Source organism: Molothrus aeneus, chromosome 4 (assembly GCF_037042795.1).
Source record: "Molothrus aeneus isolate 106 chromosome 4, BPBGC_Maene_1.0, whole genome shotgun sequence".
NCBI classification, from domain to species: Eukaryota; Metazoa; Chordata; class Aves; order Passeriformes; family Icteridae; genus Molothrus; species Molothrus aeneus.
Genome location: NC_089649.1, coordinates 44,372,204 through 44,387,946, shown reverse-complemented (window position 1 = coordinate 44,387,946; position 15,743 = coordinate 44,372,204). Strand labels below are relative to the sequence as shown.

General features: G+C 33.9%; 1 protein-coding gene across 1 annotated transcript in view; it reads left to right on the top strand.

Annotated features, from left to right (window-relative positions):
- Nucleotides 1-15,743, top strand: part of TUSC3 (tumor suppressor candidate 3) — a 109,167-nt gene that overhangs the window by 29,780 nt on the left and 63,644 nt on the right. The window contains exons 2-3 of the mRNA XM_066549089.1: nt 7,507-7,676; nt 15,253-15,370. Of these exons, the coding sequence (XP_066405186.1) occupies nt 7,507-7,676; nt 15,253-15,370 (288 nt within the window). The remainder of the gene's footprint in view (nt 1-7,506; nt 7,677-15,252; nt 15,371-15,743) is intronic.

Here is a 15,743-nt window from a genome sequence, read left to right as displayed (position 1 = left end):
CTTTAAATGAATGTAAGTTACTTTAAAGTTTGTGACAAATTGTGAAAAATTTGAAAATATTAAGTAGAAAATGGTAAATTTCTTGTATTTTGAAATCAGTTGTCAATTTTTGATTGTACTCAGTGGAAATTGATGACCTTTGTAAAATCAGCTGGACAAAATACATCCATGTAAACTATTACACAGGTTATTTTCAGTGTTGCATCTTACACAGTGTAAAAATATTAATGTTAATACTTTTATAATGTTCAGAAAATGAGAGCTTCATGTAGTAGGAAATTAACCAGATTTTTCTGAATCTAATAGAACATATGGGCTAAAATATTAATTTAAAAAAGAAACAAAAAACCACAGTAGTTTTGATTCTCTGTTCATTTATCTATTCATCCTTAAAAGGACATTTTTTAGGTATTATGCCACAATGTAGGCATTTTACATAAAGATGAAAATCAGCGTCTCATTCCAAAAAGCAAATCCTCAGTCACAGCTAAATGACTTTGAGTCAATGGAGCATAATATTAAGTCAGTCATACTGTGCCAGCTTACATGGCTTCTCAATTATGTTCGGGCAATGGCTTCTTGTAAATAAATAAATAATCTGAGAAGGAAAAAAAGTATCCAAACAGATTTCTGTATATCTTAGTGGTTAGTAATATTTGCATTAATTCATGCTTCTCTTTTCTTGCAGAAGAGAAATTATAGAAGAAAATATTTTCTGTATTGATAGTCATTCTCAATAGAAGAATTAGTTTATGAGTGTATGGCTGTAGAATAATGTGTTGCTCACTGGAATATTCAGATACTTAATCTGGGAGTTCTCCATTAGGCTAAGGGTTGTTAATCAAGAAATCAGAGTTTGTAAATTTGACATGACCCATGGTTTCTATTCCTGTTTAAAGACAAGTTCAAAATAGAGACTAAATATTTTTGATAAAGCTACTGGTGGTACTTTCATTAATATGAAGAGAATAAATTTTGACAAAAGTGAAATATATTTCAGTCTTTTTCCCCAGGTTTTAGATTAGCTTAGAAAATATTAGAGAGAAGAGTGAAGATGCAGACAGTTCAAAGAAATTACCTTTCAAGTCCATGAGCTATTTGAGATCATGTTTAGAAGACCTACACAGGAAAGTAGCCTTCTATCTTCTCCCTTTTTAGTGTATAGGAAATTTATATGAAATTATCCAAATATATGCCATTATTGTGTGTTGAGTTTTACAAATGATAAAAATATTTTTATATGTTTAAGGATACTGATATATTGGTAGCATAAATTACATTTTTATGCAGACATCAGGTGACCAAGGACAGCAGAGGAATGAATGCCTGTAAGAACACTTTGAATGTTGAATCCATCATCTTTCTGCCACCAATTTAATGGGGTCGGTAATTGCATATCTGTGAATGTTTATCAGACACATTTTTAGAGAAGTTAACTGTTCTTACAACATACTGGTGAAATGTATTTATTAGTTTCTCTGTACTGTTATTCTTAGTGTAATTAAAGACTAGAATGGAGACTGTAAAAGTAAGTTGGAATTTAAGCTACATGCATTAGATAGATTTATGAGATAGTTTACATGCAGTATCAGTGCAACCTTGTTTTGTGGTTTGCTTTTTGGTTGGTTTTTTTCCACAATGAGTGTTGTCCTGAAATAATTGTGTACAGAGCTAGCATTTCTTGGGGATTTGATGCACCTGAGTGAACAAAACAGAATTTTCATCAAGGGTGGTTTTTCAATCTGCCTTAGCTAGTTTTGGTAAAATACACATAAAGGGAACATGGAAGTCAAGCCATCTCTTTTTTTTTTTTTTTTTTTTTTGCAACATCATTTCAGAAGTAGTTAACAAAATCTGTATTTAGCTCATCTCCAGTAGCAAATGTAATGTCAAATCATTAATTAGAAACTCCTTTCTTTATTTTTTTCACTACAAAAAGTGAAATTTGAGGTACTGGAGTGAATTGGAATTTAGTAGGAAAGGGGAATGGCTCAGTAATAAGGAATGCTACATTCAGCCTTATTAGTAGATTGAGTCTCTAGCTAATTTATACTTTTCCTAGTATAGGAATCTCATGTTACTGCTTTTGACCCAGTCTTTCTAAAGCTGAGGAATTAGTCTTCCAGGTTCACATATTGAGCATTATTCAGGGCCTTGTTACATCAGAAAAACCTGAAACTTCTTCTGGAACCTGAAAGATGTAAAGTGTTAAAGGTGATGTTTTTTGAAGGGAAGGAGTTAATTTGAACACTGAATCATTGAGTAATATAATTGAACTTAATTCTTTGCTTTTTTCCAATAACCCCTTATGCCTTAGGTTACCTGTGTTACATTGTTTTAATGGAAGGCAAAGTAAATGAAAGGAAGTCTAAAGAAGAAATCTTGAAAATATCAGGGACATCCAATGGACAGACAGAGCAAGTAGCACTTAAAAAAATATGTGTGGTATTTTGTTTTTTGTTGTTTGGTACCCCCTGCCCACAGCAGTGTTATTTGACCAAAAGAAATTTAGAAAATCTGGCCAACAAAGATTAAAAGTCAAGTGAGGCAGCATGTGTGTATACAAGGTGATTCTTGTTGTTTATGCTTAGTCTTGTAGGCAACTGTGTCTTGGGAGAATGAATAAGTAAAGCTGTGTTTTCAGTAGCTAATCTGCTAGTCACAGAGTATGAAAGGGAAGGCTTGTAGATGTCAAGCTCTATTGGGTTAAGAAGCAGAGAGAAGATATGGGGGATCACTGGGAAGCAGTCCCTAATAGGGAATTGCTTCAGTGCCAGAAGCTTGGCCTGCTAGCATCTTTAGTTTCATAACTTGTCACACTTAGATTTTTGACAGGTAGCTTGGTTGATTCATCACATCACTGGAAACCAAGATGAAATTTACCTTTTGCTTCCTTCATGACTCAATAATAGGGAAAACTGCAAATGAAATAATCATTTACTAGCCTTAGGGATAAAAGAGGAATTTTTTAGAATTGTTTTCCCAAGCAGCTTTTTTTTTTTCCAGTGGGGAGTGATCATCTGCTTAACAGGATTGAGGAAAAGATACCAATGACTGTCACTATTTCAAGAGCAAGGACAATTTTTGTACGTGATTGCTTTATGAAGTAATCCCATTTTCTAAAAAAATAACAGCTTTACTTGTTGTGTAAGAAAATTCCTGGGTTTTGGATTTTCTCAGATTATTAAGGGTTATTTAGTTTTGTAAAAATGTTGATGTGCCATATATTTTCACTTGCTACAAAATAGTGTAGGAGCAGCAAGTAATGTTGTAGTTCTGTTTGTTTACAGAAACTAGCATTCATTTTGTTTGCACACATAGTCATACATGTTCTTATATTCTACTTATGGCATCAGCTAATGAAAGTAAGTAAATGATACATGGCTGCTTCTTCATTCATTGATTTAATGTTCTCAGTGCTTTTACAGACTGTTATCTGTTGATCCTTTTGTAGCTATTCAAGCATCACACCCAGATTTTTCTTTTTACAGGAAGAATTTCCTTTGTCATACTTAGGGTTTGGGTTTCTTGTTTTTTTGTTTGTTTGGTTTTTGGTGTTTTTCCCTTAGTGTTTCAACTAAAACCCTTTCAGTTATCCACATAAATCTGGTAAGTGCTTAGAGGAATTCTGTAAATTAATAGATTTAAATATATGCAGAGTCTTTACTTGCAGAGACTATAGAAAGGAGCAGAAGAATAGAAATCTGGAGTGAAAATGAGGTAGTGTCCCTTGTTTTCTGGATTTGAGTAACAGTTGTTGTGTCTATCATCACAACGTGTTTTGGTAGATTTAGCCTCTCTCTCCTACTTCCAGATTTTCTCTGGCAGAAGACTTTTCCTAGGGGGTGGAAAGAGGCAAGTTAATAAAGTCTGTAAGTGTCTAGAATCCTAATGAGAATTCACTTTGTTGACAATTGTATGTATGGATTGTATAGTTGGACAATAAAGGGTGAAAGAAAATATGTTTGGTTTCAGTATCTTCAGAGCAAAACCAATTTGACATAGACCATTGTCTTTTCTAACAGTGCTTTCTAGGATATTAGTAGATTATTTTTCTAAGGGTAATATAAAAATTTTGCCTTTTCATTCTACATGGTTTTTAGTCAATTTTTCTTTACTTTTCAACACTCTTCTTTTGCACTGGAGAAAATTTTTGACTGATGTAGTCATGCTTTTATTCAACAGTATGTTTTTCTGTTTTCTGCACTTCTATCTTGAAAAAAATAATTTTCTTACAAAAATATCCAAACCAGATTCTGAATTATGAAATCCTTAAGACTGCTGGCTTCAGTATACATAAAACACACTTTACCCTGCCCACTGCCTGTTAGTTAACACACTGACCAATCTTCTGAGTGTGGTATCTGTTAGGTAGGTGTCTTTTTGATCCAAAGCTGAATTAGACGGAACTTCAAAATGTGCCATATTTCCTTAAGACTCAGCTTTAAAGTCAAATACATGGCTAAAATGCAAACTTTTATTTCTCAGATTTATTTCTTCGATTTCATTATTAAATGAAATGAGGAAAAGGTGCTAACTTACTCAGGAGCATATATTGTGAAAATATTTTGTAATAGACAAAACCAGTATCTGACCTTCAAATTTTTCTAAAGACTTACAAGTCAAAAAGACTGCACTGTGAATTCTAGAGATGTCAGTCCCAAGGTCTCTTCTGTTAATTACTCTGCAAAAGACAGCTTCTAAAATAAAGTGTCCAAAATATTGTTAGGATATTGAAGTGCAGTCAGTTACCTAAGAGAAGTGTAGCCTATAGCAGAATGTTTTATGAGGCAGGACACTATCTGCAGTCTATTTCATAACTTTCTATTTGAAAAAAATAGATTTCTTCAGAATGCAGTGAAGCAAGTATATACATTGTACTTAATGACTATAGTCCTGAAATATTAGCTTGATTTTACCTAGTGTAGTACACATATAAAATTAGTGCAGTTATTAGCTTTTTACTGGTGCATATAGGAAAAACTGAACAACAAGAAGTGATAAAAGTGGTTGAGAACACTTTAGTGAATAGTGCACAAGAGCTATGTAAAGGTGACATTACACATGGCTGAATCTAAAGGAATCAAGACTAATTTTTATTGGTAACTAGCTTCCAAGTAAAACTACAATTGGGACTTCTCTCAGTAAAATTCTTCTATATAACTGTATTTTATAGAAGCAAATTATGTAGCACTAATAGAGCTGGATTTTTTCCCTCTCCTTGTTTTTTTTTTCTTTCTGTCAAGATCATGCTTTTGCTTTCATACCCTTAATGCTATTTCATGGGTTTCTTTTCTTTGAATAAAGCCTAATCTGAAAAGTATTTGTTTTTCTGTACCAAGTAGAATATTATGCATCATTCCTCTGTTAATATAAAAGTTATGTCTTTTTATTAGTTCTCTTTGGTTTATCTTTTTGCTTGAATAATTAAAGCTTTTGGATATACTAGTTCCCATCCTTTTTAGCTCCTCATATGTTATTGTGCATTACTGGCTGTAGTGTCTGATGCAAAACAAGTGAATCTTTTGAAATGAACAAAGATTTAATCCTGACACTGTTAATTGAAGGAAATCTTACAAATGTGTAAGCTTAATTTTTGTGTAATTTGCTTTATGATTCTTTTTAAAGAAAAGAACTTACATAATATCTTCTTGAGGCAAAACCACCAAAAATATATGTCTTTTAGAAGAAGAAGAAAAATTATAGTTTTAATTGAATCATTGATATTCTCATGATAAACAAAGTTGTAATCTCTCCTTCACATTCATGATTGCAAATACTAGCTAAATTCTGGTACAAAACAGGAACAAGAACAAAAACCTAAAGGATTTTTTTTGTAGGGTCGAGTAAATTCAGGTATTTCAGAACTGTTCATGATCCATACTCATCAAAGCCTCTTTTGGACTCAAGCCTTGTGATGAACTGTCCTAGGGGGGCACAGCCCCTAAGGGGCTCTGATAATTTTGAAGATGGAATTTCTGACAGGCAAAATATAATTTTTCTTTATCCTTTCAGTTCATTCCTTCCTTCCCCCCATATATCTATCCCTACTCTCATTCATAGCATTACTGATTTGTCAAAATGTTACTAGATGACCTAATTTTTCTACTCTATTCAATTTTTAAAAAAACTCTCAGAATACCCACCTTGTCTCCTTGGTCAGTTGCTCTTACACAAGTTGTTCTTACACAAACATTCTGTTTGCCTTTACATGTCATCAGCCTCTCTTTTCTGAGCGTGTCCCTACTTCTATAGGTTTTTTAAGCTAGTTTGTTCTACCCCTCCTCGCCAGAGCCTGACCAGTTTGTAAACTCTTTCACTAATTTATGTGTATTTTAACAGAGTTCTTGCATCTTCAAGTTTTCTGAAGTTAGTTTCCTCTTTGTTTGGTCTGCCTTCCTCACTTTCTGTTCCTGTCTCTCTGCCCCCTTCTCTGTCCTTCTCACTTTCTCTCAGCACTTAGCTTCTGAGTTGTAATATTCCAGTGTCCTCCACTCTTATTTTTAGTTTTTATTTGATAAAGCAGCTTCCACAGGGCCAGTCAGCATGGAGCTGAAGACTTTGCCAAGATAGATGCATTAATTCTGGTATGCTGTATGCAGCAATCCACTACAGCATGGTCAGTACAAGCTTGCTGAACCTAGGTAACTTAGGAAACTAAACACTTTCTGCTGAGCATGAGTGGCATCAGATTTACTTGATAAAAAAAAAACCAAAAAACAAAACCCTAAATAGATTTTCATAGGAATAGTTAGATAAAGAGGGCTGTCTTGTAGTATGTCTCATAGCTTGCTTTTACATCACTCATGGGGTGGAATGCTTTCAAGCAAAAGACAATACACAAGCAGATTTTTCTTATACTGTGGTAGTTCAATCAAAATATTTTGTGCTTCTCAGTCCTGAGATCAGCTTAAAACATTGATCTCATAATGGAATGTACCTAGATGAGTTTATATGACAGTGCAGTCTTGTCTCTAACAAAATACAAAACTTGCATGAATTTAAATTCTGTATGATACATTTGTAGGAAATTCTAAACATAGTAACTATTTCTCTCTCTTTGTAGGTACATTGATCTTTCATCTTTGTACTCAAGTGACTGACAATATCCTGCTGTGATTTTTACTAAATAGAATAAATACAACATAAGGCTGTGTTTTCTAAAACTTCAGTTTTTTAAATGAAAGTTACATAATTGCTGTACTGGTAACTTCTAGATAGGCAGTGATCCTTACTCTACTCCTTTGTCTTTGGTAGCGACCTGTTTGATTTTATTTTATGTATTCTTTCTGTTTAAGACCACATTGAGTTATTCTTTTAAGTACTTAAAGTCTCATTGACTACATGAAAGACTAAATTATGCTATTAGCTAAACTCTGCTACATACAACTATATATAACTTCCATCTTCAGTCCAGAGGAATTTGGAGAGTGCAAAGGCAGAATATAGGTACAAAGCACTTAAATTTTAAGCTTAAACATTCTTCATGCTTGTCCTCAATTACAGAATCTTTTGGCTGAGAAAGTGGAACAGCTGATGGAGTGGAGCTCAAGGCGCTCAGTCATCCGCATGAACGGAGATAAATTCCGAAGGTTTGTGAAGGCTCCACCTCGTAACTACTCTGTGATTGTGATGTTCACTGCTCTCCAGCCACAGCGGCAGTGCTCTGTGTGCAGGTAATTTATACCTTGGTGACCTTGCTCATCTTCCTTACCTTGGTTTTCAAGTGAGTGTTGGAATCAATGTGCAGTATGCCAAGTGGAGTTGTTCTTTGCATGGGGTAGATGCTCACCAATCAACAGGCTCGTGTACTTGTTACAGCATCTTTTCGACCGCATTTCATCCATGTGTCACATTTTAGAATTAGTCCAGGTTTTGATTTTTAGATTGCAGTTGAACAAAATGTACATAGCTGAGGAAGACTTTCTATTTAAGAAATCAACTTTATTTTATTATCAGTTGACCATGATCTTTCCAAAGACATTTTGTGACAAAAGTGATTCATTACCATTTAATAATATGGCACTTCAGTGATTTCTTCAGTTAAGAGATGCCCAAGGTGCTCATGCAGATGTCTCACCCTCTGATTTCACAGGTTTGGACAGTTCTTATGTGCTAGCACATTTTTCCATGGGGTCATAGGTATTGTGGAATACTGTCTGTCACAGCAATTTGATGTGTTCTGGTAGCTCCATTCTGAATATGTATTAGAGTGCCTCTAGTAGTCTTCTAAGTTCAAGATCTCTCTCTGCAAGTCCCTAGTGCAATAAGTTAATCCAAAAATGACTAATGATAGGGAAATAGGGCCAAGGCACTGAAAGGTAGTCATGCACTTAATTACCTCACTAAATCAGAAACTGTGCTAATAAAACCTTCTTCAGCCAAAATATGCATTAGAAATTACTGTGTTTAGTAATAAATGGGATTATTGAACAGGGAGCTCTAAACACTATTTAGATAGGTGGCAGAATATTTTGTAAGACTGAAAAATGTAGGCTGTATATGAGGTAATACTATTTCTTGTTTTTAAATACATTTACTTAAACTATATGCGAGGTTGGTAAATGTAGCACTGTGTTAGATTTCTGATGTGTTGGAATGTGGCATTTACAACTGATACTTTAACTTGGGTATCTGTAATTGTCTGTGTTTTTTATTAGGTTTTTTATATATTAATTTTCTGTCATTGAAGTCAGTTGGTCAGTTTTGAGGGAGAGTATATAAATTGTCTTTCCACTTCACCCTCCATATATGGACTGTGAAGCTGAAGGCTTAGGTACAGAAATTGTCCAACATTCTCAGATGAAGTTAATTTTTAGTTCAGTAGTTTCTTTTCTGTTGTTTCTTCTTTATGTTGCCAGAGTTCAGCTTCAGGAGATGATACAAGAGTTGAAAGTTTATTATATTGTTTTATATCATTCCTTATTTACCAATGGGTAAAGCTACACGAGATGCACCAAGTTCAGCTTTATAAGGATCATTGTATTTGTCATTATAATGGCCATGGCAAATTCTTTCCATGTTCTACATATAGGTCCTTTGTAGGGCATGTCAAACAACATAAATATTGCTGATATTAAGGAAGTTTATTTTGCTTGCAACTGTATATTGTTTACTGTACTGAAAAAGAGCTTATAAACTTCATCTTAGGAAAGACCAGACTAGATATCTTGTACAAAATCTTTAAGCATAAAATGAAGGAAAAATAAGAATACTACTTTCAGTTGGGTTTGTTTAAAGAAATGTGAAATTGCGATCCATGTGTTCATGTGAAATATAAGGAATTTAATGAGGTTGATCATACTGCACATAAAACCATTATCAGGAAAATAGATCTTTTCAAATCAATGGGTAGTTAATGGACAGGAGCACTGTAAGGATATATAGAACTGAAATGCATGCATTACTTGATTGTTAGATATTCACTAGCCACTTTGCCTAAAGGCTAAATTGATTTTTTAACTTAATCTGTAAGGCTCTGTGAAGATGCTCTTGTTCAAGATTTAAGTTAACTGCTACTAGTCAAAATATTTTTGGAATAATTGCATAGAGAGAAAAAATCAATGTCATATTTCAAATATGAAGAAGCCCCTAGTCTGAAATCTTTGAGTAACTTTGCCACAAGAACGAAAACTTTTTTCCTCTCTAAAAATTGAGCGTGGTTGGTTTATGCACCACAAAACTATAAAAAAAAAAGTTTTCCTTTTGGTGTGTAGATTTGACACTTCTGTATTTTATCTTTCTATGATACATGTGGAAAGTTGACCAAATTTGTCTTAGACAATCTGAGGATTTTCTCTGTGCAGCAAGGAGGATGTTACAACATCAGTCACACAAATCACGTTATTTGTGAAAGTGTATGGAAATCATATCAATTTAAAATTATATGTTAAAATGCTGCATACAAAGAAGTCTTTGGGACACTAGATATTTAGATAAAGCTTTTGTATTTAAAAATATCCTTTCAGTCAATCCTGTCTGAATCAATCTAGTCCGAACACATGAAGACTTCTGAAAGCCAGCAGCTATGTACATGTATTAGTACAGCCCATAGTCACACTTCTAGAGCTTTTTCAAGGAAATTTTATCTTTATTCTAAAGCAGAACTCTTTCATCTAGCTTTGTGGACAAACAAACAAGTTACAGGTTTCTGATCTAAAAAAGTATTGAAAGACATCTGATGCCTTTACAACTGTGTTAGTGGTAGCATAAATGTCAGTTTTTCTGTTGTCCCAGTTATTTAAGTCCAATATGACACAGCTGGTGTTAGAAAATGAAGTAGGAATAACTGATTAACTATTCAATGTGCTCTTGAACAGAGCTGGAATGTGTTTCTAATGGCTTAGGATGGGGTTTTTTCCATGCATGTTTGGAAATGTGTTTGATTAAACTGTTCTGGTTCCAGGAAATTAAACTTAGTTAGTTTTAATTGATTTACCTGTTACTGCTGTTTTTGGTGTATATATTCTTCAACAGTACATTGGAAGTAGACACTGAAAGGCCCTTTGATGCACTGTGATGATGAATCAGTTTGGATGAGCAGGCAGAAATAATCTCACTCTAAATAGTGACTCCTCAGCATGTAAGACTAGCTTCCCTTTTCCCTTTGTCCCTAGGTCTTCACTCAGCTAAATAGTTTATCTCTGTTACCCACATCAGTCAGACTACTGAAAAAAATTACTTATGTATGTAAGAAGGAGAAAAAAACACGTTCACTCTGACAGGAATATCTTCATAGAGATGGAGGGACTGTTTCTCAGCCTGTACTTTGAATTGCATACAGGCAAATGGTAACTACTGGACTAACTTGAATGATTTTGGGGGGAAAATTTGCTGCCAGCTTCTGTGCCTTTCATCTTCTTGCACCTTGCAATCAGCTCCCTCATTTTATTATCACTACATTTTTCCAAAGTGATCAGCACCTTTTACCAGCCAGAATTCAGTGGCCCCCCCTGCCTCACTTGATTATTAGTGTTTTGATTTTTACCTACTAAAGGGCTTTAGCTCAAGCCTGCTGATGCTGACTGTCCTCTGCATCTTCTGTTGTTATAATTAGCTCCTTTTTTGTTTGTTGCTGTACCATCTGACCACTCCATAAACACATTATATGAAGTCTTTTAGTTTGCTTTCTGAGCTCTGCTGCTCTTATCTGACTGGCAGAAGCAACCATCTCTGCTCTGAATACAGGTGCATACAAGAGGTGTTTTGTTTGTTATCAAACAGTTCACAGTTTTGTCTGGTTCATTTTTCAAATTCATTGCTGGGGTATTTTCATTTAGAAAAAGATATCTGGGTCAGAGAAATGAGACTGGTCACTTGAGCTTTTTCCCAACAGCTGAAGCCCATCAACAAAAAGATGCATATTTTGTGTTGTTTTTTTTTCTTAGTGTTCCTTGAAAAGATGAGAAGAAAATGGAAAAATACGTGAGAAGAAATTCCAAATACTTTTATTAGCATCTACCATATCAGTGAGACCTCCAGGAGGTTTATTAATTCTGAAAAAAACAAAAGAATTTTGTTGGTTTCCCGCTTAAAAAAAATCTCAGAAGACATCAAATAGCTGATGCAAGAGTAAATCAACAGCAAGAAGAATTGTGGCAGTCAAGGAGCATCATCAGAAAGATGAAACAGGATCCAATGTTTTAGTTTTTTGTTAGCTGATAAAGAGCAGATAGTGAGAAAATCGTTGACAGGTCTCTTAAATATAATGAGACCTTTTGTTCAATGAAGGAATAGGAAATTTGGAACAAGCTGTTGAAAGTTCTGCAATTGCTGTTTCTGTGCACTTCAGGACCTTGGTAGAAATATTGATGAGTCCTGCTTAACAAGGCAGTGATTTTATACTTGGATCATAACGGACTCCTTATTCTTCCTGAGATCACAATTTTTTATTCTTTTACTTTGCAACTTCTACAGAAGAGGACCTCATAGCTTCTTTTCATCTACAGAATATTGAAAATTTCATGGGATGCTGTAAATAGAATAGCATAGATTTTAGCTTTCTTTCTCCTTTTATAGATACCTAGATTGCAAAACCTGCATGGTTTTCAATGTGTTTATACTCTCTGTTGCGTTTAGTGAACTTTCTGGACATATTTGTAGATTTTTCAGTGCTTCTCATCAAGACATGAGTCATCTTAAACAAAATCAAGTAAGCATTCTGAATTTACCGCCTTCTTGACACCGAGATGATGTCAAAATATGCATTTAGGCCTTTGTTCCTTCAGTTTTGGGGAGCACCATTGCAAATAGAAGCCAGAAGTTGTATTGGAAGTAAATTGCAGCACTGATCACAGTTTACTTTAAACAGATGGATAAGAATGTGTAAGTAACCTGGTAGTACATTCTGTGCCAACTGTACATTTTTAAGTATTGTACATAGTGTGCCAAAAAATAATGCTTTACTACTTTCTTTCTCAAATAATTCCATACTCTTTTATTCTTCTCCTAATATTCAGTTTGTGTTTTCCTTACTATAATGTCAGACCAATAGAATAAAATTAATCTCATTAAATATAGCTCAAGTTATAAAAATCTGATTAACTGCTATAGCCACACACATAATTAATCTATTTAAGTAAAACTTTTAATATTTCATGAGCACCTCTTGCATAATGGAAGAATTTCTGTAGAGCATTTGCTTAGCAGCTGACTTTCCAGTATATTGAATTTTCTGAGTAAATCTAATAGTAGCATTCCCTTTTGATCTGGCCACTATTTTCTGCCAGCTGGTCAATATTACAGTTGTTGCTAGCTCCTGTGTTGCTATTATGATGAAATTCTAAAGAAGTGACTATAGCAGCAATAACATTCAAATCTTCTCCATCTATTAAACAATCCTGTCAAGAAAATGAGCAGTGCTAACATTATATTCTGTTGAGTTCAGACCAAGTGTAGTTCTTTGCTTTTATGCCTTTATTGATTTTCACATAATTATTCTAGTAATTTTGTATAATTAATATTACTTCCTAGAAACAAGCTGTTAGAATGGGTATGAACTAAGTATAGAGATAGGTAGATAACTTGACAATTGATATTGTCAAGTTGAAAACCGATAATTGAAGGGTGAGTTTTTTCAGTCAAGTGCTTATGCTTTTTACTGTTACTGTGTCTGAAAAGGAATGAACCAGTGTTACAAAGAGTTACTAATGTTATTCTATCAGAAATTTTTAAATTGGAAATGATATAGTGATGTGTAGGAAGATCTTCAGTTATGAGTGTGTGGTAATCCTTTAACTTTGTATTTCTACTGCTCATTGTTCCACTCTTTTCCACACCCTTCAAGAGCTTCTATGAGGATGCATCATAGAATGGTTTGCTATTTTCAGTGAGAGGATGAAATTGTGTTTTGAGTCTGTTACAAAAAAATGCAGCCTTTGCAGAATAATACTTTAAATGTTACCCGTTAATTCAGAATAGTTTAAAGATGCAAAATATATGGAGATCAATGGGAACAAGAGACCTCTCAAATAGTGGGGCCTAAGTATCTAAATTTCCCAGAAATACTGTTTCATCACAAGTGAAAGGTAGATAAAGAAGAATGGTAGCATCAAGATGAACTGATTTTCATCTTGTTCTTATTATAAAAATGGTTCAGTTTAAATATAGCAGGTTAACAGAAGAGTGCACTACAGATATTGCTTAAGATTTTACAGCATTCCTTTGATGTTGTCTGACTGCCCTCTTCAGGATGACAATGAACGTTAGTCTGCTTAGTGATAATATCTGTTTGTAGAAGTAACCAATCTAATGCCTAAATTGCTTCTTTTCTTTTTTTAATTGCAAACTGCCCATTGAGTAAGGGTGTTAAGTAGCAAATTTTACTGAGTCAGGTAATAAGAATGAAAGTTGAGTTTTATTGTGCTTCATGTTATTTAATTCTTTGTGGGAGTAAGAGATCATCAATTTTCATTTTAAGTCTTGGCATTTTATGATTTTTTTTCATGTACAGTAGATTTGCTAATAATGCACAACTGTATTGGAGCTTGTATGTAATATATTTCATGTCTAAGGTTGATCTCAGTTATGGAGAAAAGGGGAAGGTCTTATGATATCTATGATCCTGTAATTGTCTTCCCTTCTTTGTTCTCTCTTATATATTTTTAGTGCAAAGTTTCTCTTGCAGCAAACAGATTTTTGCATTTACAGCTTTTAAATAGTGTTCTGCACCATGAAACACATAGAACTGTTTTTCTAGAAACACTGTTTTGAGAAAAGCTGCAGAACACATTTATACTACTTCAGAATCTTGTCATATGCAAAGCTGAGTTGCCAAGTGGTAAACCACTGGTTTGGACTCTACAGTGGATGTGATTAAACAGTAATATGGAAATTAGCAAAGGAGTCTCTCTAAATCAGAAAGTGTTGCAAGCATCCCTTCATTTCGGGTATTTTTTTCTCCTGTATAGATTTGTCCTGTGGAATAACCTGTGGTTTTATGGCACTGTGTGTTTAGAGGATTTCATTGCTAGTATTATTGTCTTGGAATTCCCTTTGTCTTTCTCTTCCTCTTAGTAAAGTCAGAGCAAAATTGCTTGTTTTGGTTTGTGTTCTCTTTGTTTTTTTTGGTGTATTTGTTGGTTGGTTTTTTGTTTGTTGTTTGATTATTTTATTTAGAAGGATATTTAGTAGCAAATCACCTTCTAGTGCTGATAGAAAAGATTAGATATTGTATAAAATCACCACATCTAAAACGACTTTCAGAGAAATAGTCTGGAGTTTGTCATGCTGCTTACAAGCCTACTTTTTATTCCCTTAGGATCATTTCCCCAGTGCTTAGCAGCTTCTTTGACTCTCCTGTGGCTCTGCTATTTTAGGAACGTACTACTTTCACCGTTGTGTGTTATTTGTTCCCTAGTTTCAGAATTCCTTATGTATAGCTGTTTCTAGCAAGTATATCCTGATAGCACACTCAAGGGCCACATAAGCATATCCTCACATGGATCTGTTAGCAGATTTATTTGATACTTGCAACTCAGACCAGTCCTATTTACTGAGACTTTAAATATGGAAAACATTACTTTTTCTTAATATTATCTTGGGATTTCTCTTGTATAGTTTAACATAACACATTTCTAATTTTGGAGGTGACAAATTTGAAACAGAAAGTTGCATAAGGAGCTGAAACTTTTTAATTGATAGTACGGATGTGGAGAATGATTCTGCAAATATAACTCATCTAACCATTGTTTATAGGATATTTTTTGCAAGTGAATGGCATATAGGTATACATTTGTTTCTTTTTCTTAACAGGCAAGCTAATGAGGAATATCAAGTGCTGGCTAATTCATGGCGCTATTCATCTGCTTTTTCAAACAAACTGTTTTTCACAATAGTGGATTATGACGAAGGGGCAGATGTTTTTCAGCAGGTAAATGTTGAATACTGTAAAGCATTGTTGATTTTTAGAACTACATGTCAATTTATCAAATAATACAAGATAAATTAGTTGTTGTTTGCAGGTGTGTACCCCTGTTTTGTATACAGTTTCCTCCTGGTTAAAAACATAACAGTTTTTTAAACATCAGTGAAGACAGACTCTACTAATAACCACTTCTAGTATTTTCCAAGTGTAGTTTTTAATCTTTGTTTATAAGCAATTGTTTAGGCCATTTTTTAGAATTAAACACATTGTAAGTAACATTTTCATTTAAAGATTTCCTTTATTTTCTCTTTAGGGAAAAAAACCAGCTCTTTAGTTTAAGAGCCTTTTAATTGCTTTTATGTAATACAATATTTTCCAG